Genomic DNA, 26,581 nt, shown 5'->3' on the forward strand with positions numbered 1-26,581 from the left:
CATTAGGTTCCAGTTGTGTGATTACTTCTCATAAACCTTCAGTTTACTTACTTCATGTAGGCGTTTGGACAGCTGGAATCCGGAAGTGAATCCTGGAGGCAACGGGCCCAGCATGGCGCCGTTCTGTTGCCTTCCGTTCTCTGTTCCCTCAGCCTTTTTTCCCCTCGTTTTTGGTTTTCATTTCCTCAGCTAACCTGCCTACCTTTTTTCTCATTTTGATAACCTAGTGGCTGACTCATCTATGAAGTTGTATTCCTTCCCTAGCTAGAAGTGAAGGTGAGACCATGCGGAGGGTCTGCAGCACACCTCCAAGGCACCCAGGAGAGGACTCTGAACAGTGTGTATCGGGCCATGAGACGGGAGTGCGGACGTTTCAGATGCAAGGTGCTCACGCTGGTGATACTCTGCCCAGAAAATCGCTCTATGCAATATTCCTGAGATGTTAATTTGGGAGAGTACACATAGATCTTTAGAGGCAGTAATTTCAGATCTTAAACTGCATTTTAGTCATAGAGAAATTGCTTCCCCCAACAAATACTGAAAAAAGAAACCTGTGTGTGTGTGTGTGTGTGTGTGTGTGTGTGTTATGAAATGAACTTCCAAGTTCATTCTTTCTAGAAGCTCACATTCTTGGGTCAGGTGGAGGAAGGGCAGTCTGCATGTACTTGTCAGTGATGGTGGAGGCTTGGTACTCACACTCTGAAAGCCACCTGAGGAAGTCCACTGCGTCACCTAGACATACTCAGAGCCCCACAGAAACAAAGACTAGAAACTAATAAGGGGTCTGCTGCCTGCCTTAGATGTGGGCTCCTTTGTCCTGGAGGTGAGCATGTGAACCAGAGAGCCCTGACAAACAGGACTTCCCTTAATGGAGAACTGTGTGGGAAGCGAGTGTGCACATGCCTGGCACGACTGCTGTGTCTTGTTCTGGGTTTCCTCTCTTGAGAAGCTGCAACATGTTGAAACCAAAGCTTTTGGTAAACTTGGGCTCACACAAAGACAAGTTTCCTTAAGTGCTCTGCTTTCCCATCCCACCACAGGGCTTCAGCAGACATGACCTTCCTAAAGGGCATAGTAGCATGTGGTTTTCAGACACTCGAGAGTTCAGCAAACGGGAGCAAGCCACCAACCAAATCCTTGAGAAGTGGCAGATCTTGGCAAAAGCTCTCTTGGCTGTTTGCAGGCCCCAGGCCCAAACACCAGACATCATGGGACCCAACAGCTCTGGGTCTGGGGTCCTCAGCTCTTTGGTGTGTCAGTATGCTCCTGTCTTGCACTGTGCACATGGCCTGTGACAGGCCTGTCCCATGCATTCCTGCAAACACTAGATTCCCCTTCACTCTGGCTAGCGCTCCAGGTTGACTATGGTTTCTACTTCCTCAGCTGCTAAGTCAATGATTTGCCCTTCCCTCTACTTTTTGTATTTATTCGTCTTTGCAACTTGTTAAATGTTACTGTTTTTGTATTGAGACAGCCTCATCATAGCCCAGGCTAGCCTGGAACTTGCTATGTAGACCTCACAGCAAATAGGCTTCTTTCTGCCTTCTGAATGCTGGGTTGAAAGGTGTGCACTGTAGATCCCACAGGTCCTCCACTGTCTTCTGGGCTTCCTGTCCAGACCTGTGCCTGTCCAGGCTAGCTACAAAGAGCAATTTTCATTTTCCTTTAGTATCATGTTGCTGCTCTACACCAACTCCGTAATGCTGATTGTGGCTCCTTAACAAGTTTACCAAAGCATCTTTGTGGGGCTGGGGTCACGTGCCTGCCTATAGTGCACGAAGGCCTGTGTTTATCCCTGGTAATGCATAAACCAGGTGTGCTGGCGCATACCTATAGCCCTAGCACTTGTGGAGCAGGACTTTTGGCTGACGTCTTTGTGCTCTCGGCTGGTCGCAGGCGTACACCGGCCCAGAAGCTATCTTGGATCAGATGTAAGATACATACACATTTGCTCATTTTAAAAACTGACTTATTGGTTCTGTTGCTGGGCTTTTCTAAGCCTTCTGCCGCTGGCATGGCCTCACCTTTACTCCTAGTCAGCACCTCTACATTTGCCCTCAACTTAGTTGCCTGGTTACCTTCTGTGAAGCCCACTGCTGGCTGCCCTTACGTGGGCCACTTTCCTTTTCTGCCTACATTCTAGAGAATCTCCCGGCTGCCGAGTCTATTGTCACTCTCCCCCAGGTATCCTCCTCCTTCATCCTCTTCTCTCCTAGTCTGTGGGAACCTGGAAGTCCTGCCTCTTTCCACTCAGCCATGGGCCACTGGTATCTTTACTGATAAATCAAAAAATCAATTGGGGGCAAAGACCTTTAGCATCAATAAACACAGATTCCCAATGAAAGTATCAGAACCACCCTCTACATCTCACCTTTTCTGTCCAATTAAAACAAACCCTCTTCTCACGGACCTGAATTGAGCACAACCCCAACAGTTATGTAAATTACAAAGCATGATATACAATCAACCTGCAGACCATCATATTTGCCAATCAAAGTACTTTATCATCATTCCTGATTTTTTAAAGAGTTACAATTCTCTGAATTATGTTTTGATTTTAGCCTGTAACACTATGCTTTTTATTCTATATCATGTCTTTAATATTAAACAACTTAAGTTTGCTTATGGGACTATAATTAGTCTTCAACCCTGTCAGGAATCTGAGAATGAAATAAATATTGCCTGAGTATATAGGAAGCATCAAACATAGCTTCCAAAATATAAACAATTGTAGAAACAGCAGGCTACCTCAAAATGTTGGAGCATCAGTCTTCAGCCTTCTGGCCCAGGACCATCTGACAAACCTTTGTAAAGAATTATGAAGACTGTTTACCCTGTCTTGGCAGAACCATCAGTCAACTATTCCACTTAGTGTGTCCATTTTGGACAGTATTTTGTCTATAGATGAAATAGGCAACTTCTGCCCTGTGGCTACCTTGCCACAATAACATCTTCTTTGAACTGTGAAGGAGGTACTGTCAGGAGCAGACATGTATCTAGTCAAATGATCCTTAAAAATGAAGTAACATTAAATGTCACATTCTGTAGATTTCTGACGTTTCTGAAGACTAAGTATCTCTAAACCATTAAGCTTTGACTGCTCTTAGTCATTCCTATTTGAGCAAACTGAAAACGCTTTATTATAATTAAATCAGAATCTAACATAACCATGAATTTGCTATCTGGCTCTTGTGTTAATCATCTTAAAACAGTTTTGGGTAGGACACAGTGAGAATTGGGAAGACTGGGAGAGAGAAGGGGACACAGTAGCTGAGGAGATAAGCTGACCAGACATGTAAATTTTCAGGGAAGTGGCCTTGGGCCACTAGGCCTGGGATAGCGGGAAGAATTAGGAGTGCCCAGTCATTGAATTAACAAAGGCATTTTAAGAATAACGTGTGTGTGTGTGTGTGTGTGTGTGTGTGTGTGTGTGTGTGTGTGTGTGTGTGACCAGCCAGGAGCAGAAAGCAGAGTAGACAAAACTACTGGCTACACACTTGGGAGAGGGAGACAAAAGAATCAGACGTTTAAGGTCATCTTTGGGCTGAAGAGATGGTTCAGGGGTCAAGAGCACTGACTGCTCTTCCAGAGGTTCTCAGTTCAATTTCCAGCAACCACATGGTGGCTCACAACCATCTGTAATGAGATCCAGTACCCTCTTCTGGTGTGTCTGCGGATGGCTATAGTGTACTCATATAAAAACAAATGAATACATCTTTAAAGAAAGGTCATCCTTAACTATGTACTAAGTTCAAGGTCAGCCTGGGCTACATAAGACTGTCTCAAACAAAAACAACAACAAAAAAGGGACTGGAGAGATGGCTCAATAGTTAAGAGCACTGTATGCACTTCAGAAGACCTGGTTCAATTCCCAGCACCCACATGGTGGTTAACACAGTATGTAACTCCAGTTTAAGAGGGAATCTAATGACCTCTTTTTGGCTTCTGGAAGCATCAGACATACAAGTGCTACAAAGACATCTGTACAAGCCAAATACCCATCCTAGCACTTGGAAGTTTGACCCAGGAGGATTCTAAGTTTTAGGTTACCCATGACTACAGTTTCAGGTTTGCTTGGGCTCTAGGAGACTATTTCTAGCGCACACAAATGTGTGGTGAACAAAGCCAGGAGAGGAAACATTTTACCACCAAACTCTCCAAGCCTCGGTGTTGCGCTTGCTTGTGCTGCTGGTTTGCAGAGGACCCCAAGGAAGAATCTTCTATTGGAAACCCTTCCCCCCAAGTCTGCTTGATACAGCGTCTTTGTGTGCATACATGGGTACATTTCTGGGACCAAAGCCAGTTGCAGTACCGTAAGATGACTTTTCCTGAAAGCAAGTAGCTGAAGCTGGAGGCCGACGAGCATCCCAGAACCCTTCCTCATCTCTGCCAGCGCAGTCAGTGACCAGGTCCAGCAAACACATCTCTTTCTGTAAAGGGAGAGGATCTCTCTGGCTTTGAATGAGGTGATAGGTAAAGGGCTTCCTGTTCCTTGTTTTCTTTGAACCAACCCTGTTGTAAGATTTCCAGTTCTATTTTCTGAAATGACTTTATACGGGCCAGCCAGAGCTGCAGCTCTTTATTTAACACCCTTCAGAAGTGTCACTGGGCCACTTCAGCTGGTGAGCAGTGGTATACTTGGAAAAAGACCTTTTTTCTAAGGGGTGACTTTGTCCTCTGAGCTTCAGAAAGGAAGCAAGCGTAGCAAAGTCTTTGCTCCTAAGAGGGCAGCTGAAGTGCAATGTCTTCCTTCTAGTACCTTTCAAGACATAGTAAAGTGCTCAGGTTCTAAGAATGGAGACTAGTAAGTTCAGACTCGGGTCCTAAGTTCCCACCCCAAACACATTTTAGGGACATTAGGATCACTTAAGGTCTCCGAAATGGGGGGCACCTTACTGTGTGAAGGGTTCCTGGGTTCAAACTCTGGTCCTGACACTTGCTAAATCCGGGTGTTCTAACACTGCACCACACACGCCCAGTCCAGAGGTGTCATTTTAAAACTACTACTCTGTAAATTCGCTCCCTAGTAAGCTTGGCTATCTGCTCTTAGCAAGACTCTCAGATGAGTGCCACATGGCCAGACAGCATTAGTCACGTAATAAACAGCAGCCAGATCCTTCCACAGGCAAGTCCTGTGCCCAAGTCTGAACCTTATATACCAGAGGACAGCTGGATCTGGGCACGACCGCTGATAAGCCTGTTTGTAAAGAAAACAGGTCGTCCATCTTTTTGACCCAACTAAAGTTAACTCCCTAGCCATCCTATGAGTAGAAGAAACATTCAAACCTCAAGACTTTACTAAGATTACTTTTAAAAGCTATAGCTGTGATAGGTCAAATTTACTAAAAATAGTGCATGTGTTCGATTGTTCTTTCCTCAAAGGCCAGAGGAAAGGGCCACACTTTCAAAAGACTTTCCGGCAACTCAAAACAGACAAAGCTCTCATCTTACCATTTGAGCCCAGATGTTTCTTTCTGGAGGCAGGGTCTTGCTCTGTAGCATGGCCAGGCTCAAACTCAGTGAATCCTCCTGTCTTGGCCTTCCAAATGCTGAGATACAGGCATGGACCATACCACACCCATATACCTGTGTCCTTACATCTTTATGTGTGTGCCTGTGTCCCTGAGTGCTAGTGCCCACAGGCCGGAAGTTCCCAGGAGCTAGAGTTACAGGTAGTGGTGAGCTACCTGGCACAGGTGCTGGGAACTGAACTCAAGTCCTCGTCAAGAACAGCATGTGATCTTAGCACTGAGCCATCTCTCCAGCCTCCAGTCTTCGTTCTGTGCCTAGTTAATAGAAGCTGGGAGAAGGGTTCATCAGTATAGTGCTTCTCTCACTATAGGGACCTTGGTTTAGCCCCTCCCACTAGCAAACATCACACTGCTGTAGGCAGGGCCTGTTTACCAGGCACAGAACCATTAGGGATCCCAACAGCACTTAGTTCTTTCTCTTCATTGTTTTCCATGCATGAGATCTCAAAGACTTCAGATTACATTGGCTTTGTGGTTATGTGTACGGGATGGGAGCACATGTCCCATGGGGAGGTTGGTGACAGGACAGCTTATGGGAACAGTTCTCTTTCCATGGGGTCCCAGGGATCTGACTCTGGCTGTCAGGCTTCGTGGCAAGCACCTTTACCTGTTAAGCCTTGTCACACCAGCCTCTGAAAGTGACTTAAATGACCTATCCCCTATCTTATTGTTAGAGAGCTAGACTTGAGGAGCTAGAGATTTGGGGTTCCCTGGATCGAAAGGGAAATGCTTTGAGAAATGAGCCCTTTCTATCAGAGAGCAGGACATGTCTACACCCAGACTTTCTGACATGGGTGTGTATATGAAGGTGGAAAACGACAAAGAAAACTTTCCCACTGGATAGTCTGTGTGTCTAACTACCAAATAATTTCTTCACAAGCAAAACTCCCCTTACTGTTCCTTACGGTTCAGAGTTCGGACAACTCCAGAAGCCAGCTCATTTCCTAGCTGGTTGGTCTGAGACTCATCTCTCTGTACCTAGTTCCCTGATCTATAATAGAAACAGTGCCATGTGGACTGCTTTCTGCCAGGCTGTTGCTGAGGAAATGCATCTGAAGCAGACCTCTAACCCTGTGCACATCTATCTCAATGCCTTGCTAAGTTCTGGCTTCTTGCTGTACAAATATACCCGGAGCAAAGACAAACGTTTTTTGTATGGTAAAGTTTATGAGTTAAAGATTCAGATCTGGTACTCTACTGAAGACAAAACAGGAGTGACTAATAAAACGTTTCGAAGGACTTTCTCCAGACAGGTAGAAAACTGAGCTGGCCACCACCTGACAACACTCCCTTTAACTGTTTACCTAGTACTTGAAATGTTTTCAAATGGATGAGGAAATGGCTAAGAATAAATATGGCGCTAACATGCCTGGGATGCTGTTTAGTGAAATACTGAACCCTCTGACAGGCATTGCTTATTTACTGGCCAGGCCACCGGAGGAGGAGTTGTAGAGCTAAGTAAATGCAGAAGCATCACACAGCTCACCATGTCCAAGTGGCCTGGAGCTCATTGTGTAGACCAGGCTGAAAACCATGATCCTCCCCAGCCACCCAAGGACATAAGTAGGTTATGTGCCACCATGCTAAGCTTAATAAATTAATATTTTTATTTGAATTATGTGTCTTTATGTGAATGCCAGATTTAGTCAGAAGCTTTGGATCCCCCAGAGCTGGAGTGACAGGCAGCTGTGAACTATGTCAAGTGGGAGCTGGGAACAGAGACTGGGTTCTTGCAGCAACAGTACATGCAAAGCCACTGAACCTCTTCAGCCCCTTGGGGTAACAACTTCTAAAGGAAAGTGTCAGTTCTTATCCATCCCATTGAAACTGCTTGTAAACAGAAGACATGGTCACTCTGCAACCCAACGAACGTTCCAGCGAAGAGGCTACCAGGGCACATCTCTAGGAGGCTGTATGGATGACAAGAAACTCAGGCTCACTGCAATAGCTGTTTCAACTACTAGAGAGACTACACAAGTGGTTCAACAGAATTTACTTGTATATTTTCCATTTTCTATACTATTTGAAGGCATAGGATAGCTTTGTATTAGCTTTCTACAATGCTGTGTTTAAATCTACCCAGGAAACTAAGATGCAGTACAACTTGTATACGGCTGAGGAGGTGAGAAGCAACTCTGCAGCCCTGGTGCTCCACAGTTCCGAATAAACAGTAGCGCGCAGCTGCATTAAAAGGTAGTTTGCAAATATTCAAGTTACACCAAGGTTCCTTCCAAATCTCTGCCTTGCTCAAACCAGCACAACCGGCCATTGCTAATACTGCAGCATGGCGTTTGGTAAATGGTGATGGTCTTACTTTCTTCTTAATCAAAAGCCTGTGAAGGTGCTGCCACGCAGCAGAGTAGGGAGTCAGCTCTGCTCGTGGTCGAGGTGCCAATTGTGAAGTCACAAAAGGTACAGTTTACATGAGAAACGCACATTAACAAGTGGCCCAAATACAGAGCTGGACAGAACCAGACCAGTAAGTCTATAGTTACTCAACTGAACTAACACAAATACATTCAAAATAAAGCCGGAGATTAGAATTGGTTTTAGAATCAAATTTGCAGACTTTCTTGATAAACAGAAGCGTGACCTTCTGCAGTTGGAAACGAGGCTCTCGCCTGGCAAAGGCAGAGACTGCGCAGTCCCTCCTGCACAGGCAAGGAAATAAGTGACAAAGTCTCTTGCACTGAAGTTATGTATTTTAACAGCTTTACATGTAATATTCATATATAAAAAACTTTAAGTGCTTTTCTCCAATTTAAAAATCTAAAGAATTCAAAAATAAGGCATTCAATATTTGAAAAAAGTACAGATTTACAAAATGTGTATATTCTGTCATGAAAACTCCACACCAACATTATACACTTGGAAAAAAATACAAACAGGATATATTACAAATTTATGCAGCAATAACTTAGTTCACACCATGCAATAAAAAGTACATTAATCAAGATACACAAGCTTTTGTAGGTTCTAAACTGAAGGACTTTTTCTTTTTTCTCTGCAGAATCCTTAAAACCCTTAAAACCCGTGGCACTTAAAACTTGCTAGCCTTCCTACTGGGAGGTAAATTATACACAGCAACGATGAAAGATGGACAGACCAGGTGTGTATTATGAGTCATTCCAGCTTTGTTCAACAATGGCCGAAACCCTCTTCTCATACTCCCGTTTGTTCTCCTGATAAAGCTGTGCCGCTTGGCTATTGGCGGGACTGTTTGGATTCGGCTCATCCAACAGAGACTAGAAGAGAAAGAGAGAGAGGAGAAAATGCTTTTCAGACTCAGATGAGGACAGAAACATTACACAAAACAGAATTACTTGGAGGTTCCTATGTCATTTTTAGGTCTCAAAACCTTCAGAGACGGCATGAAGCAGGTTTCTGTTGCTAAAGAGGATCAGTTCCCGAAACAATTCTCAGTTGCCTTGACACTTTGCATTTCAAGGAAATCAGCTGAAACTATTCATTAGCATGTAAGAACTTCCTCACCAAGAAGTAAACAGTCTGGTTAACTATAACACCTGTTAAATACCTCAGTCATTTAATTTCATATAACTTTTACTGCTGGTATCATTTCTTTCTCTTAGTTTTTCAAGACGTTTTTTTCTGTGTAGCCCTGGCTGCCCTCAAACACAAAGCCCCATCTGTCTCTGCTTTCCTACAGCTAGGACTGAGGGGTGGCCAGCACTGCCCAGCTCCCAGACCCACTGCTATCATTTTTTGGTGGTGCTCAGCTGTTGGGAATGCTGGGTAAGTGCTCTCCTTACTTACCCCGCCCCAGGCCCACATCTTATTGTGGTTACTCACTCACCAGGGAGGGGATAAAACAGTAAGGCTGTGGGATGAGCGGAGTGGGAGGGAAGAACAGGGTAGTGAGCACGTTACAGGAACAATCACTCTCCCCTATAGACTGTGTCCTAAATACATGAGACGCGGGACTAGTGCACTATGACAGCAGTGGGGATTGGGCACACACAAGGGTCGGACAGATGGACAGAGGGTGAGCAAGATTGACGGAGTGGGAATCAGATATGAACAAGGTTCAGTGATGTAGTATGAAACATCATGACAGCCCCCAGAGAAGGACAGAACAGTAGGCAAAGAGACTCACAAAGACAGACATACACTGGGACAATTTTTTGGTTTCTTGCCCCTTGCAAATCAGCATAGCTACATCAGCCTCCCTAGACTTGTGGACCAACAGTCACTGCCCCTCTTTTTTAAATTGAACAACATAGGTACAGGTTCTTTGTGCCTGGCAGCTCCTGGAGGTCCCTGTGGTTTTTTTAAGCAATCACTTCTCCTCAAGATACGACAAGGGCATAAGTAAGTCTCACTTGTGAGAATGTGGACACATGATAAGGAAACAGGCTGTGATTAGGCACAGTGATGCCTGTATCTGCAGCATTTGGGAAGAGAGGCAGTCTTCCATGGGTCAGTCTGGGCAACAAGAGACCTCTGCCCTCCAAAACAAGCTGTGGATTAGATCTCATCTGTCAACTAACAAAAGTGTGGAGCAGTTGGGGTGTCCAAGTCATGCATTAATTACTGGGCGCTGGCAGGTGGTTCTAAATAACTAGTTATATCCCACAGAATATGAAGAAGTTGTGATGTACAACTTACCTGAATTGAAGTTAAGATGGAAGAGACATCGTATGTGGGACTCCATCGATTCTGCAGGATATCTAAACATATGCTACCATCAGCATACACTGCAAAACAACACAAGTTAGTTGTACCCACAGTAAGATCTCTTTAGCACATACACTAAGCTCCTGTTTTATAGAGAAACTTGTTCTGAAAGTAACATCTGACTCACTAGCCATGGCACCTTTGGAAGGCTGAGAGAAATTTTTCTGAAGCATACCATACATTCATTACCCCCATTTTGGGTCCAAGGTTGTAGCTCAGGGGCAGCATGCCTGCTTCCCATGTGCAGGCCTGGGCTAACTCCCCAGCACCCAAACCAAAACCACTCCACCTTTCTTAGGTCTCGAACAGAGATCCTAAAAACCCGACTTCTCCAGATGATTCTCAGATTATCACAGATTTATTTGTAGGACTTTCACAACTGCATAATCTATGAGAAAAAAAAAAAGAAAGCCAACTCCATTGTGGCCCAAAAAAGATCTGGCTAACCTATGGCACCCATGTCCGAAGGTGCAGCTTGGTCGTGGAGCAGTTGGACTCATGGACAAAGCATCACAAAACCAGTAAATAAAGACACATTCAAGAAACATTACTAGTGTAGTCATCAAAAATGCCACCTTCTCTATGGTGTCTGCCATGAAAATAAGGAGTTTTTGTTTGCAGACAGGTTCTCACTATATAACCCTGGCTGGCCTGGACCCACATGCTTGAAAAAAAGCTTAGGAATTATATCCATTCCTTCACTTTAATTAAATGAGGTCATAGGTATTTGTAAAATTAATGTCAAAATATTTGCAGCTAAGACTGCTGGCTGATATTTCCCCTTTTAATACACATCCCATCCCTGAAACCCCAGCCACACAAAAGTGGAAGAAAAAGGAAGACTAAGTCAACATTCGTCGAAAAACTTTACCCCCTTAGGCCAATGAGCGGGACTTGTACTCAAAGCCTGTTCTGTATCAGACAGCACAAGCTCTAATCCCCTTGCCTCTCTCTACCTCCCAAGTGCTGGGAGTATAGGCATGTTCCACTTCAGGCAGTACTGACAAACTGAAAAACCTCAGAATCAGGATATTCTCCATAGAAACAGGACTGAGGGGAGAAAAAGTGAGTGTATCAGTCTGTGCGCACACACACAAGTGTATGTGTGTTTACATCTGAGGGTCTCCTCTTTCCATTTCCATCACTGCTCTGGGCAGTTTTACCCTCCTGGCCTCACTTGTGTTCTGTGCTAACAGTCAGCCTCAGTTCAGACATTTTGTCCTGAGAGTGTAAGTCGGCCACTTCTTATCCTTCCTACAGAATCAAATGTCACTCACACCAGAAGAAGGAAAAACAGCATTTGATGATTTTGAAGTTTTGAACTAGTTTTAATTTTTTTTAGATGCCAAAAAGAAACTTGCATCTAAATGTCCATCGGCTAATCCAAAGGTAAACCATGTGTCTAAATAGTAAACTATTATTCAAGCAGTAGAGACAAAGTACAGCTTCAACGACAGACCCAGGGCTTACGTAGGTGGAAGTCTGTAAGGGCTGTGTGCTCTAACCCATTAATACAAAGCACCCAGACTATTGTATCGCGCAGAGAAAAGGAAGCTGACCACATTCATAGTTTTGCTGTGTCTGTGAGTACACCCAAACTCTACTGAACTGTGTAATTGTAATATGATGTAATTATGTAATACAGTGGTGGAACACACCTTCAACTCCAGTACCTGGGAGGCAGATAGACCTCTGAGTTTGTGGCCTGCCTGGTCTACAAAGCAAGTTCCTGGATGGCCAGGGCTACACAGAGAAAGGCTGCCTTGAAAAGCCAACCAACCAAGCAACAAATAAACAGAAATGGGCAAGTAGAATGATGTATACATTTTATATGTGAGTGTCACCATGAGCCTGGAGCCCAGTTTGTAGAGTGCTTGCCTGCCGTGTAAACTGACTCCTACACCACATGAACTGAGCATGGTGGTACCTGCACATAAGCACTCTGGAGATGATCCTGAGTTTAAAGTCATTCTTGGAATCATCAGCCTGAAGGCCAGCCTGGCTACGAGATCCCATCGTTTCTGTTGTATTCATTTGAGCGTGCACACATGTACATGTGTGCTTGAGTAACACGTGGAGATCAGAGGACAACCTGCAGGAATTGGTTCTATCTTGGGAGTCCTGTGGACCAACCTCAGGCTGCCACACTTAGTGGGAAGGTACCTTTTTACCTACTGAGCCATTTTATTTTGTTTTGGGAGAGAGTCTCATTAAGTCCAGATTGGCTTTAAAGTTGCTAAGTAGGTAGAAAAGACCTTGAATTAATTCCTGACTACCCACTCCCTGGCTTCAATGTGTGGATTTTAAAAGCTAAGTTTCAGATAAAATTTGTGTTCTTTAAGCAAATAAATGTTTGTTACTTTTAATTCAGATGTTAGTAAATTACTTTAATTCTCACATGGAATCTTGCTAACACGGGCATGGAAGCAGTATTTGAAGACCAGCTCTAACGGTAAGAATGAGCTGTCCCCAAGGGGAGGAAAGAACCTTCCCAACCCTCATCCCATAGCTGGCAGGATCTAAGAGGCTGCTACTTACCATTTGGATGAAACATTTTGGATAAAAACCTAACGGTCGGTGGTTTATTTGGATATTCTTCAGAAAATTCTATTACTAGTTTAAAAGTACCTAAATAAAAAACAAACCAAAGTACAGTAAAGACAAACATTACTTTTAAATGTCTTCATTAAGCAATTTGTAATTTCATATCAAAATTTGCACAACCACACTTGTTAATCTGAAAACTCTCATTTAGCCTATAAAACATCTTCCACACTTCTGTTATAGACTATGAACAAGCATATGGCAAGAGCTTGGAGGACAAGTCCTTCTGTGGGCTACTGGAGAAATGGGGTTAAGTGTAACTGTCACATCTGATTAACTGATTCATTAGTATGATTTGTACAGGCAGGTAGGCAACACACCTGGGATGTGTGCAGAGGTCAGAGGTCAATTTTTTTCTGAAGTTAGTTTTAAAAATACACACTAGAAAGATGGTTATAGCTTAAAAGGAGGGTGCCAAAGGATTCTGAGAGCTGACTACCACTTGGCAAAGGACAACTTGTTGCTATTGGTTGAAAACTTGGGGTTAGGGAGGTTAAAGATATAAGCTAACCAACTCTTAAGTCACATTTTATATCTGCATACAAGTTAATAAGGAAATAGAGGTTAACGAGGTTAGCCTTAATTACCATGCTGAGGATCAAACCACACTGGCCTCATGGATATCTTAAGCATACACTCTTTGCTGAACTACACCTCCAGCCCGTATGTGTTCAAGTTTACATTTTTATTTTTGCAATTATAAAAACAATGGGACTATACAGTTTCAAGCAAGCGTGTGAGGCGGTTGAGTTTTTGTCCTCAGGACCACTTAGCAGTATAAATCTCACAGTGGGTAAGAAGTGGATACATGAAACCGAGAGGCACAGAGAACAGCATATATATATGATTAACTCACCATGGCAACAGACACAAACTCCAAAGACCAGACAGTACCAAGTGGCAGAAAAGTTACAGAAAAACTTTGTGGCCTGAATATTACCACTTTCTGATTTCCAAAACATTGTTTTTTAAAAACAGCATTTTAAAATAGTGGTTGCAAAAATCTGAGATTCACACAGCTGAGATTTACTGGCACTTGTTTTCAGTACAGACTGCTTCCAGTGACCTACTGGAACTTGTACCAGAAATCGCTAGCTTGACAGCTGGGATGTAGCTCAGTTACAGAACACTTGCATAGCAAGCAGATAGAAAGCCTGGGATGGGATGCATAGAAAATATTGTAACCCCAGAGACAAGATCTCAAGTTCTAGGCCAACCTGAGCAGCTCTGCAGGCCCTTGTCTCAAAATAAAGTAGAAAGGGATTGTGGCAGTGGCAGCTCAGTGCAGAGCTAGCCTAGGGTCATTCTCCAGCTGTCAACACAGCCTGAGAAAATCCTCCAGCTTAAGAGACACGCTAGGTAGCACACTTAAAAACTCTAGTGACGAGCACACCACTCTTGTGCATTTGTACAGCCATCCTCCACGTTTGGTTTAAAGATGGCAGCTGGGTTCTCTTATCTACGTGCAATCTGTTACAGTATGTTGTTTGGTTGGCGTACAATACAAGAAGAAAATATGGCCTCACACAATATGTAACTGAAAAGAATTTTCACAGCCCTTTTAGATAACTAGACTGGTCTGATATTGCACAAGCTTTTTTTTTAAAGGTCTGTTGTAATGGAGCATTGACACTCCCCCATCCCCCCAAAAAAACCCACCTCTGTACTCAATATAAGTTTAATGTAATTTTTAAAAGATACAGAATCTAACAGCTGTACTTGAAAGTTTTGGGGTTTTTTTGGGACAATGCTACCGACCAGACCCAAGGCACACACTCCACCACCCAGCTGCTACCCTAGGCCTGTCAGTCATGAAAAAACATGTTTCACGAAAAAACCAGCAGCCCAAGCTCTGACTGAGTCAGCTGTGGAAGTACTTCTGAGAGGTCCAAATGTAATGACATGAGCAATTTCAACGACTGCCAAGTCCTCTTAACACGCAAAGAACACAGCGACTGTCAGCACAGTGTGGGCCACCGTCTCAGCTTGTTCTCAGATGCTCAATTAGCGGAGTACGGATCTGGCTTAGTTAGGCTGCTTCTGTACCAGCAACGTAAAGGCCAACATAGCAGCAGTATCAGGACGATCGCGGTGTCCTGAATGGGGGACTCAGGACATCCTGAGGGTTTGGGAATGGATCATAACTGAGAAGTTCGGAGACAGTTTTTAAAAAATCTACAATCCATTCAGTAGCTCCTGGGATTCTTCATGCCTACCTAGAAATAAGACGACAGCGTTTCATGTATCCCTACACATGCGTACATGTTTAGTAAGAAAGAGGATAGTCCTAGCACGTGGAAGGCAGAGGCAGGATTTCTGTGAGTCCACACCTACAGAAGGGGCTACAGTGAGATCCACCTCAGATGTACAGATGCTAGGTTATTCAAGAGCATTTGTGTCCGAGACCTACACATAGGTCAGCCTCATTCATTATTCCTCAACAGGTCCTTAATACTCCAGAGTCCAAGTGTGGCCCCACGAGCTTCTCAGGTTTTCAGGCGGTCCCCTCACCAATAGTTCAAACTATTCAGGTCAAATATGCTGAATACATGAATTCTGAAGTCATTCTGATAAATACAACGCTGTTTAAGTTTTTAAAATCTACTATAATTAGGAAAAAACCAGTACCTGCTTATAGTCAATTTAATAAACTTAACTGTGATTACAAATTAGAACCATTTCCCATTTTCCTGGCTCTTGTTAGATAGACACAACCTGAGACTGCATAATGTTTCTGGGTGCTAAATGCTGAGAAGTTAAGCTCCTGGTAACTATGGGTTCAGGACTCAGAGATGCCTGGCAGTGGAATGCTTGCCTAGAACACACCAAGCTCTGCATTTGATCCCTAGCACTAGAGAAAAAAAGAAATGAAAAATTTATCACAAGACCCTTATCAATGCAGACAATAAAACAAGGAAATACAGTCACCCTCTTGTGTTACCTGAGGACCCTCTATTAGGCTGCTCAAATAGAAACTATTTTGTAACACAGACCCACTTAGACCTACAGCTCTACAGGCAACCCACGTCACAGAGGAAACAGGTGAGAGGTGACCAAACTCATCTGGAAAAAAAAAAAAAAGATCCTCATAGACTAACTTTTCATTTGCTTGCTTAGTATGCAAAGAGCTTATTAAGAGTAAAGCCTGTCTTCAAATAGTGTTAGAGCCTCTGACCAATATGTAGATAATAAGAATTACTTACCATCTTCAAAGGGTGTCCCTTCTGGTCTGAAAACAAAGAGATCTCGGATTAAAAGAAGTCTTCAGGGAGGGAAGGAAATGCTAGGAAGCATGGTGCTCACCCTGCTGCCCGAGAGCTGTGCTGACATTTCTAGTCAGACTGGCAGACTGCCTTGGCTTACACTCGGGCAGCACAAAGGACTCTCGATGCACAAGTTCTTTTTGAAAGGAAACTTGTCTATGATTTTCTTGCAAAAAGAATATATATAGTACAGCCCAGTGTGACAGCACATGCCTTGACTCCCAGCACTGGGAAGGAGGAAGCAGACAGACAGATATCTTGAGTTTGAGGCCAGCCTGGGCTACAGAGTTGAGTTCCATGACAGCCAGAGACTACACAGAGAAACCCTGTTTTCAAAACCAACCAACCAACAAAACCCCAATAATCTACAAGTATGCAGTATTCCCAAATACTCAGAGCAGGGGGAAAGTCAGAGTCTGAGGACTAAGATACACAGTATTAGGCCAGATCAACTAACATGGCAAGACCATCTCAAACTACAGCTGTAAAAAGGATGGTGCAACACACACAGAAAAAAAAAGGGGGTTGGGGAGGGCAGTATCATAGCCCAGACTTGCCTGACCTTACAGCAATTCTCCTGCCTCAACTCCTGAGTGCTAAGATTTATTAAGTATGAGTTAGTATATCTATCTATTTTGATTTTCTTGAAATAAGGTCTTGCGAAATAGCTCAGGCTGGCATCTAAATTGTGATTCTTCTGCCTGAGCTTTCCAGGGGCTATGATTACAGATGATTAAAACAGGACTTCAAGAATGTTAGGCAAGCACTCCACCAACTGAGCTAGCTACATTCCCAGTCCCCACTACTTATAAATGTAGACTATTATAAGACAGCTAACTGATTAAGGGTACTTGAAAACCTCTTACAGGAGTTTGGTTTCCAGCACCCATGTCAGGCAGCTCACAACTTAGGAGATGAGACACTAGCCTCTTGGCTTCCATGGGTACCTGCTCTCTTGTACACGTATTTTTTTAAGATCTATTTATTTATTTCATGTATATGAGTAAATTGTCACTGTCTTCAGACACATCAGAAGAGGGCATCAGATCCCATCACAGATGGTTGTGAGCTACTGTGGCTGCTGGGATTTGAACTCAGGACCCCTGGAAGAGCAGTCAGTGTTCTTCACCACTGAGCCATCTCTCCAGCTCTACACGTATCTTTCAAAACCCAGTTTTTAATCAATTACTTGGGTTGACTGTAAACTAATTACCGTATCATTACTAGCTGTAGTGACAAACTTCCAGAATCCCATACATAGACAAACACACATAATCAAAAATAAATTTTTAAGTGTTAAATTAAAAGGGATGTGTAGGGCCAGCAAGATAGTTTAGCAGGTAGAACTGGCTCGCCATACTATCTCTTGAACACATGATGGAGGCAGAGAAAAAAACTAAACCGTTGTCATCTTACCTCTACATTGAGTGTTGTGGGTTATAGACACCTACTCAGTCAGCCTACCTATGCGTGAAAAAATTTAAAAGGTGCTAAATATGGTGGCCCATGCCTGTGTTCCCAGCACTGAGGATGTTGAGGAAAGAAGATCCTAAGTTGGAGAACAGTCTGAATACATGGAGATCTCTTTTTGTTGTTTTTGTGAGACAGGTCCCCATTAGGCAGCCTGGACCTTAGCCTCCAAGTGCTGGATTAAAAGGCTGAACCCAACCCTTGTCAAGAGGCCATCTCAATAAAGATTCAAAGGTGCTGAGTGAAACCCAGCGATGGAGCGTTTGCCTGCAATGTGTTAAGATGCTTGGATTCAACCCCAGCATCACTCATAGTAAAACTACCTCGTCCAGTGGCTTCTCAGTGGGCTGTGCACTTAAGATTTTTAACTGAAATTCTTGTCATGGCAAAGTTTTCAGTCTTTTTGGTTTCAAGTGTTTTTATGGCTCCAACAATATGGGCATAAACACCTGTATGACACATTTTCTATGAGACGACTGAGCTCACCTCCTTTATCACCCCTCCTAATTTCGAGTACTTACTTATCAGAGCTGGGGATCAAGCCCAGGGCCACATGCATGGCAGGCAAGCATTCTACCACTCAGCTTCACTCAAAGCCTTCAAACCCTAGGATCAGTTACCTGGAGTGACCGTAAAGCCATACCATAGGCAGGTACAGTGCCATGCTCCCACAATCCCATCTATTCCTGAGGGCCTAAAGCAGGAGGATCACTTCAGCCCAGATCAAAATCACCCGAGCCACACTGCAACACTTTGGCTCAAGGGAAAGAAACCAAATTAGACATAACAGTAAAAAAGAGCAGACCAATTTTATATAACTGTCCCAGACTTCAATAAATGTCTCAGGAGCTGGGTACACAGCTTAGTGATGGGAACACAGATGAGCTGCAGACCCCACCTCAGCCTCTTTCCCTAGTGTGTATATACTTACTTTTCCTAAGCAGCCCTATACCAACTCACCCAAATATGACTGCGTTCCACTGCATGATGTTGTTTTCAGATGGTGCACCACTGACCCCCACAGGTGGGTCCTCTTGCAATCTAGAAATCCAGAGCAGTCATTTTCAGAGTTGAACATAAAGGTCAGTGAGGTCAAATTCTACTGAACCTATTCTGACTGGCTAGACTGACTTGTTATTGTTGGAGCCGAAATGAGCTATGACTTAAATGAATCAACCAGGTTAATATACTTACTAATACTACTAGTGATTTCTAAGTCCAAAGGACTAGGAGATCATCCTTCTTCACAGGTCGAGATTTCAGATATGGGCCCTTGAAGGACTCTTGTCTCCAGACTGCCCTCTCGACCCATTAAAAGTTTACAAGTTTAGCAATAAAAAACATTTTAGAGAACCTGCAACTACCAGGTGGTGGTAGTTTCACACACCTTTAGATCCAGCACTTGGGAGGCAGGTGGATCTATGTGAGTTAGAGGTCAGCCTGGCCTACAAAGAGAGTTCCAGAACAGCCAGGGCTACACAGAAAACCCTGTCTCAAAAACCAAACCCAAACCACACAGAAAAACCTATTTTCCTACTTTAATCATGCAAGGATCTCCAGTCCTAACTAGAGACACCGCCCAACACAAAAACATAGGAAATCTCTATACACTAAATGACTAAAAAACATTTAATTTAACTAAAAAGCAAGCCTTACTTTATGGCCTGTGCTTCACACAGTGGCTTTCTGAAGCTCCAGCTAGCTTTTCCAGCAGTCTCTATTTCAAAGACTGCTCAGGCCAAATCTAGCTTAGGCCTTCATACAAAAGCTCTCAACAGACGTCATCATCAATTTCATGTAACCTCAAGATCCTTGGAAAACCACCAAAGGCACCTTGTATTCATTCAATCGGGAATCAAGTACAGAAGTTGCAAAAATGAACATAAGTAATAATGGATGATTATTATCCATAATGGCAAGGTTTATTTGCAATATTAGTTACAGACCTAATCAAATATAGTGACTTCAAGCCTTGGGTGACTTTTGCACCAAAAAGGGCATCTCCTTATCTGTTCGATCATTAAAAACAAAACCTGTCCACCACACAAAGTATGTCGTGATTTTTAAGTAGACACTTGGCAATCAGTCCACATAAAAAGTGTGTGCTGTTTGGTCAACCTCAAGCAGATTAGGCCACTAACAGGGCTGAGAGGAACAAACTTATTGCTTGATTCCTCAATTTTAAGTGGCTAAAATCAGCGACGAATTAAATGATGAAGCTGTCCAGGTCCCATGACACTAGCTTCCAAATGCCTCACACAGGGCTTTATAATGGCAAAGTTGAGCAGTTGCTCCTTGAGAAGCAAATCTAAGTTTTTATATTACAGGTTTATCTCAATCACAGCGGGTCTGCCCAGAGAGAAAACTTGGGAGTATCTTGTCGCTGGATTTCAAGTTACTGTTTCTGCACTTGTTTCCAAGGAGAGGTAAACAACTGGAAGAGGAGAGGTCATTTTCTTCCTTCAAGCCCACATTTACTTATAAACCCCTGTTTTCCAAAAGGAGGCCCAGGTGGAGTATCAGATTAGCTCCAGTCTGATGGAAGGCATTTTTCCAGGCTGGAGTGGCTATAGATAGGCCTTTATTCAGCAGCCAGATCTTAGTTCCAGAAGGCACTGGCAGCCCAAGTGGCTAGCTCCAGGTCCAGGTTTCCCGAGCCAGTTCTCAAGGTCCTTCCAGGTGGGCGGGGGCAGATCGGGTTTCGGGGGATGGGCTAACCACCTCCGGACCTCGCGCAGCAGACCCCACCCTCGCCACTGCAGAAAGGCAAAAAGAGATTTGGGGCAGTATTTACCCCAACCCCGCGACAAACAAACAGAAGACCACGGGGCCCTGTAACAAAGCTGGACTGGTCCGCTAGGCGAGGCCCGAGCCTCAGGAGAAGCTCCCTCGCACCACCTGGGGAGGGGACGCAGCAGGGTGCAGAGGCGGGAGGTGAAGCGTCTGCATTTGGCTTAGGTGGGCCTCTGGGACACCTAGGGCCAGCGATGACCATCTTCCTACTTTTGGGGGTGGGGAGGGCAGGAGGCTGTAGTACCGACCATCTTTACTTAGACAGAGGGAGATCTGGAGCGAGGGAGTAAGTTGCCGGTGAGCCGGGACAGCCGCGGGTTCCGCAGGCCCACTGCCCGCCTCCTCAGGGGTCACCAGGGCAAGGTATCCCGGATCCCCGCCCTACAGTCCATCGCTTCGGGAAGAGACCGTCATACTGGGCTAAGACGAGGGCCCTTACCGCTTGAAATCCCGCATGAGCCTCCTACGGGCCGGGGTCGACATGCTCCGCAGCTGCCCCGCGGTCAGTCTGAAAGAAAAGAGTCCCGTTCGGCCCCCCCACCCCCCGGCGCAGCGGCCGAATCACTGTGGGTCGCCGCCGCCACCGAGACTGCACAAACAACCCTGCAATGACGTCTCCCTCCGCCGCCTCCAGATCCCTCCGCCCTCCGCCAGTACCACCGAGGGAGGAGGGGAGAGGGGGCGGGGCGAGCGGGCGCGCGCCCCGCACCGGAGGCGCAGGAGGCCGGCTTCCGGGCTTGTTGCCTTCGGGCAACTACGGAGGGGCCTGTCGGTGCTCACGCTGGACACGGCCCGCCCGACGGCGGCGGAGCTCACACGCCACCTTGCCTCACTCCCCCCGTCGCTAGTTTCAAGTTCGGCCTGACGGGGAGAGAGTGGTGCATCCGGAGCCTGAGATTTCGGGGAGAGGAGGTGGGATGACGTCAGGTCACGTGACCGCTGGCGGCGTTGTCAACAATCCACCCCTGAGGGGGGAAGCGAAGTATCTAGAACCACGTGTGCCTGTGACGACATCAGAACAAGTCACGTGACAGCCTAGCCTGGCTCTTGGTTTCAGGTCTAACAAAGCAGGTCCTTGAGTGTAAGGAGTTGACACCTCTACTCACCTTATTCTTTTGGTCCCAAGTACTGGGACTTTGCATAAGGAGACATTGTGGAAGGAGCTACTTGCGTTCTGAATCTTTAAAACGGAACAAAAAAAAAAAAATCTGGACTTAATTCTGTTTCAAGTGGCTTAGCAACTCTGGTAGGTGAGACAGGTACTGAAAGTGTGGCAAAGCCTTGTAAAGAACAGCTTTGAATGCTATGGTCGGTGCAGATGAGATGGAATTAAGGGCATGGGATTTCCATACTTAGCGTCTATACAGAAGTGAGAGTGGAATAGATTGCCCAAACCTTAAAGACTCCATCTATGTATGGAGTCTTTGAATTAGAATCTGTGAATTTGATTGAGGTAGGGAACAATTGTATTTCTCAAATTCGTGGGTGTGATTCTAGAGCATATCAATGGGCTGCTGGTTGTCAAAGAAACGTATAAAAATGATTCAGATAGGGGAGAGATCGTGCAGACATGGGTGGGAGTTATATCTCGAGTCTGAAGTAACTCATTACAAGCTTTGTACAATAGCAAAGAGGGGCCAAATGGACCAAACGTGCTGGAGGGAATGATTTGAAGCAGGTTCAGAAGCATTGACACACTCGAGCGCGCGCGCGCGCGCACGCACGCACACACACACACACACACACACACAGGCTCTTGGAATTCCCATGCTCAGCTTCTAGCCCTGTTTTGAGGATTTTTTAGTTCTAGGGACCAGAACCGTGGAATAGATGCAGAATTCTTTAGCTCTAGAAAGGAGAAGAAGAACATGAGACAGTACAGCTCCACACCTTCCCATAGTTCCTTGAAACCAGGAAGGGTTAACCTTTTCCACTGTCCTTATCCCTCCTTCTAACAATTCTCATGCTTTAAAATGCACCGAGAATCCAGTGTTTTGGTGCATCCTGATAATCCCACCATGCGGAAAGTGGAAAGGATCGGGAGTGTAAGGCTAGCCTCAGTAAAACGGGATGATAGCCACTCTAGGCAGCCTGAGATTCTCATCTCTCCTCACAAAAAAAAAAAAAAAAACAAAACCTTGAAGACTTAAGTATGTCTAACTCTTGCTAGCTGCTGCTGTGTCCTCACAATGTGACTAAGCTAAAAAGTTAAGTATTCTTACCTTTATAAGTTTTCTTTTTGAGGTATTTGAAGGAACCCCAGGGCCTTACGTGGCTGTGTAGAATTTTATTGAGAAGGATACAGTGCGCACGCACAGCTCCAGCACTAGGTAGGCAGAGACTAGAGGTCTGCATATTCCAGAGACCTGTCTTGCGGGGAAATGGTTTCTTTAAATTCCCTAGGCTGGCCTTCAACTCCTCTTTGAGTAGCTGGGATAGGTAGCAAGTGCCTTGGCTCTCTCCTTCCCGTCGATCCACACCACTCCTAATCTTCCTCATGGCCAAGAAAGAAGACACGTGTGGGAATACATACAGTGAACTGGTAAACTTTCCTTTCGCCTATCTAGCAACTAATTACGTTTAAAAATGGACTGTGTAGGTTTTTTTTTTTTTTCCAAAATGAAATGCTTTGATAACTTGAACGTGCTTCCCAAAAGTATTAGAGGGCAGAATGTTAACGAAGTCACACAACTTGCTGGCCAGGTGGCTTGCTGAAAACCCACAACCACAGTCTTAGAACTATAATTTTACTTTTTCAAACAGAGTGTGTGTAGCTCAGGCTGGTCTGGAACTTGCTATGTAGACCAGGCTGGTCTCGATCTTACATAGCTCTGACTTTGTCTCTCCTGAGCACTGGGATTGTGAGTTAATTTGTTATGGCAAAGACTCACTAATTCATGCTTTGCTCCTTGCAAATATTCATGTCATAACAAATATTAAATCTACATATAGCAGGTCTCATAGTATTTTAAGACTTAACTATGGCTTTGTTATTTAGAGAAAAAGAAAAATCCAAACCAAGTACCCACCCCTCCTTACTTTCAAGCTCCAAAGCCCAGCTCTAGCAGTTAGTAGCAAAATTTGAAATGCTTCTCAACTATTAGGTTAAAGCAGACTAGTTTCTGTTTTTACACTACTCAACACACTTCTGATGCATTCATTTATTTGTGTGTATATCACAAGACAACTCAGAGGAGTTGGTTCTCTTTCCATCATGTAGGTCCAAGAGATTGAATTCAACTCTTTAGGCTTCATAGCCTTTTCTTACTGAGCCATCTAGTTGACCTAGTTTTGCTACTACAGTTAAATCGAGATCTCTAAAACTGGAGCCTTTTAAAAGCTCTGCCGGTTATTTAAATGTACATTCCGAGCCGTCCTTGTACATCAGTCTGTGGCAGAGTTCAGTGAATTGTTTGTTTTCCTAAAAAGTTTTGTGTTTAAACAGGTAGATGATCTCTTGGGAGTTTGAGGCCAATCTGGTGGGTATACTTGGTGAGTCCCAGGCCACCCAGAGCAACATAGTAGACCTTGTCTCAAAACAAACAAAAAGATTGCTAGTAATTGGAAAACAGTAGCAATTGGAAACTGAAAATGTATACAGAATTGTTAGAAATAAGTCAGGGGAGTAGTGAATGCTGAGTGAGGCTTACTGCTGAGCTAAGCCAAGAATCATCTTGTTCCCGGTTTAAGGATTATGTTGACTTTGAGGTCGAAATCGGGTGTATGGAATATTAACGCAGCATTGGCAAACTGTAGCCCCATAAGTCTTCCTTAGATCAGTTATCTCCGGGCACAAGAAAGGGACCAGCAATCACCTAGGTGACAAAACGCTCTCTTGCCGGGTGAAGGCCTCAAGGGCGTTCATTCTGCTATAAAATGCCCCACTCTCCCTCATTCCCCACCACCACCTGCAAGCTTGCGGGCCTCCCACGTCCCTCCCCCATCCCGTGGCATCTATCTTCTGCTTCGTGTCACTTTCCCTTCCGGGTCAGGACCCCAGCAGTTTCCAGTCTTGCGTACTGGGCTCCGAACGCGGAATGGCCCCGCCCCCACCCCGTTGCCAGGGCATCCGGCTGCCCCGAGCCGGCAAGGTCGGGCAGGAGAGGAGGTGTGGCGTCCCTTGGCCGGCTGGGACTTCCACGCAGCCGGGCTGGCGGGACTGCAGGATGGGCTGAGGCGGCGGCGGTTCTCAGGACGAGGTTGACAGCGCGGCGAGACGGGCCACTGGGGTTGGGGCTGCACAGACTGCGTGTTTGAGGAGAGGGCAGGACGTGTGGGTGACGGTAGTGCTGAGGTGGGGGTCCCCACGCGTGTTGGACCGTGCTCTCTAACAAGAGACCAGCAGTGTTTGTTGGTGGGATTTTTTAGCTTTACTTCCATTGTTTCTGAAAGGGCACCTCGAATTCTAAATCCCGTATTCTAAAAGGATGCCTGAATTAAACGCTTATCAGACCTCCCTTTTATTTCTCAATCCCCGTCTACACAAAATGCTAGATTCATGAAGGATATCCCGTGTTCTGGTGAAAGTTGAAGCCTTTCAGGCAACTTAAAAGTTCTCACAAATAGACTCCTATTTTTTGTTCTTATTGCCAAACGTAAGGGGCCATCGACTCTGTATTATCCAGCTTGTATAATTGAAAATGTGAACGTTTAACATTTCCTTTTTTTTTTTTTTATTTCTGTGAAGTAGAAGCCAGGCTTGAAAATGGAGATGTATGAAACCCTTGGAAAAGTAGGAGAGGGAAGTTACGGAACGGTCATGAAATGCAAACATAAGGATACTGGGCGGATAGTGGCCATTAAAATATTCTATGAAAAACCAGAAAAATCTGTCAACAAAATTGCAACGAGAGAAATAAAGTTTCTAAAGGTTTGCTTCTTTTGCCTTTTATTATATACTTTTATTGTTTTCCCATTGGGAGGGACCTGTCTGGCTATGCAGCCTAGGCTGGCTTGGAATGCCTTATTTTTTCCAGTGCTAAGATTTACTGGCCTACATTGAAACACCCATCTTCTTTTGCCTTGATTGTGTAAGTCAAAAGCGAAATTGTTATAGGATAAAAATAAAATGTTTGAAAGAATATTTCTATTGACAGATGATATACTAAGACCTGTTATAGAGAAACCCTCATGCCTATACTCTGTACTTTTTTATTGATATAAGATTTGTGTGCTTGTGTATAGCAGAATTATGCTAATATTGTGAAATCATTCAAAATTGTTCAAGTATAATACTTAATAAGGATGTCTGCTTTGTACAAGGGATTGTGGGAAAAGCTAAGAGTAGAAGGAAGGAAAAATGTGTTTTGTGCCAGGTGTGCTGGTACACCCCTTTAATTCCAGCACTTGGGAGGCAGAGACAGGTGGGTCTCTGAGTTTAAGGCCAGCCTGGTCTACAGAGTAAGTTCCAGGACATCCAAGGTTGTTAGACAGAGAAACCCTGTCTTGGAAAAAAAAATACTCCTTAGTGGCATAACTATGCAAGAGGGTATATTAAAATAATCCTGAATAAGAGTGGTTCATGCTGGGCCAGAGAGATGGTTCTGTGGTTAAAAGCACTTACCACTCTTATAGAAGACTAGAGACAGTTCCCACATCTGTCACAACTGCCTGTACCTCCAGCTCCCAGGGATCCTCTACCCAATCCTGGTTTCCAGGAACACCTGCAGGTAAGTGGGTACAATTACATACCCACCCAAGACTTTTGTTCATTTGTTGTTTATTTAATGGTTACTATTAAATTCCACAAATTCCTGTTTGACAGGGAAGGGTTTTTTTGTTGTTTAAACAGAAAGCAGGGTATGCACTTGTCTTTGAATGATGTGTAGCATTTGGGTAGAATGGAGATACTATTGAGTTCTAGGTTAGGGGAACAGCATTAAAGGTCAGACTAAAACAGAACAGAGCAAGAGTGGAAGGAAAGGAACAGATACTTGTCTATGAGTTTCCTGTCTAGAATTAGAAAGAGGTGCGGTTAGTGTAGTAAATTGGAGACAGATTTTAAAGTGTTTTAGGCTAAGAAGTCAAAACTTGGTTTGGGGGCTTGAGATGTTAGGTGTGTAGAGCACTTGTCTAATATGCCTGAAGGCCGAAGTTTGATCTCCAGTACCACAGAGAACGGAGAGTAGATAATCTTGTGACCATCCTTGGCTACATACTGAGTTCAAACCAGCTTGGGATACATCGACTGCTCTCCCAGAGGTCCTGAGTTCAAATCCCAGCAAC

The 26,581-nt window shown here is 44.5% G+C and overlaps 2 protein-coding genes across 7 annotated transcripts in view; one reads left to right on the top strand and one right to left on the bottom strand.

The window, feature by feature from the left end:
- Positions 1 to 7,115: 7,115 nt before the first annotated feature.
- On the bottom strand, positions 7,116 to 21,155 carry UBE2B (ubiquitin conjugating enzyme E2 B). Of its 3 annotated transcripts, none has more exons than XM_080922860.1 (7): positions 20,796 to 20,979; positions 18,524 to 18,604; positions 16,034 to 16,059; positions 12,765 to 12,854; positions 10,158 to 10,246; positions 8,638 to 8,776; positions 7,116 to 7,441 (listed from the first exon to the last, which is right to left on the bottom strand). In XM_080922860.1, exons 1-6 carry the CDS (start codon positions 20,837 to 20,839, stop codon positions 8,648 to 8,650), a joined length of 459 nt encoding a protein of 152 aa, XP_080778986.1. In that variant the 5' UTR covers positions 20,840 to 20,979; the 3' UTR covers positions 7,116 to 7,441; positions 8,638 to 8,647. The 3 variants fall into 3 exon arrangements, with proteins under 3 accessions (XP_080778986.1, XP_080778985.1, XP_080778984.1); XM_080922859.1 differs by lacking the exon at positions 7,116 to 7,441 and adding an exon at positions 21,137 to 21,155 and having other exon boundaries at positions 7,508 to 8,776; positions 20,796 to 20,864; XM_080922858.1 differs by lacking the exon at positions 7,116 to 7,441 and adding an exon at positions 21,066 to 21,084 and having other exon boundaries at positions 7,508 to 8,776; positions 20,796 to 20,864.
- A 3,297-nt stretch (positions 21,156 to 24,452) lies between these two features.
- The window catches only part of CDKL3 (cyclin dependent kinase like 3), a gene marked incomplete at its 3' end in the record, with an annotated part of 74,617 nt that continues 72,488 nt past the window's right edge, over positions 24,453 to 26,581 (top strand). For 2 of the 4 annotated variants that reach the window (XM_080922729.1, XM_080922732.1), the window contains exons 1-2: positions 24,461 to 24,555; positions 25,047 to 25,226. In XM_080922729.1, coding sequence (XP_080778855.1) covers positions 25,062 to 25,226 — 165 coding nt within the window. In that variant the 5' untranslated portion in view covers positions 24,461 to 24,555; positions 25,047 to 25,061. Of the gene's footprint in view, positions 24,556 to 24,909; positions 25,227 to 26,581 lie in introns of those variants that run through there. The other 2 variants (XM_080922731.1, XM_080922730.1) reach the window with 2 other exon arrangements.

This window comes from Micromys minutus (genome assembly GCF_963924665.1).
Source record: "Micromys minutus genome assembly, chromosome: 10".
NCBI lineage: Eukaryota > Metazoa > Chordata > Mammalia > Rodentia > Muridae > Micromys > Micromys minutus.

Coding starts and splice junctions, on each gene's coding strand:
- UBE2B (XM_080922860.1), bottom strand. CDS start 20,839: ATGTCGACCCCGGCCCGTAGGAGGCTCATGCGGGATTTCAAGCG. Junction 12,855..16,033: donor AGGGACACCCTTTGAAGATG/GTAAGTAATTCT, acceptor TTTTTTATTTAG/GTACTTTTAAACTAGTAATA. Junction 10,247..12,764: donor CAAAATGTTTCATCCAAATG/GTAAGTAGCAGC, acceptor GTTGTTTTGCAG/TGTATGCTGATGGTAGCATA.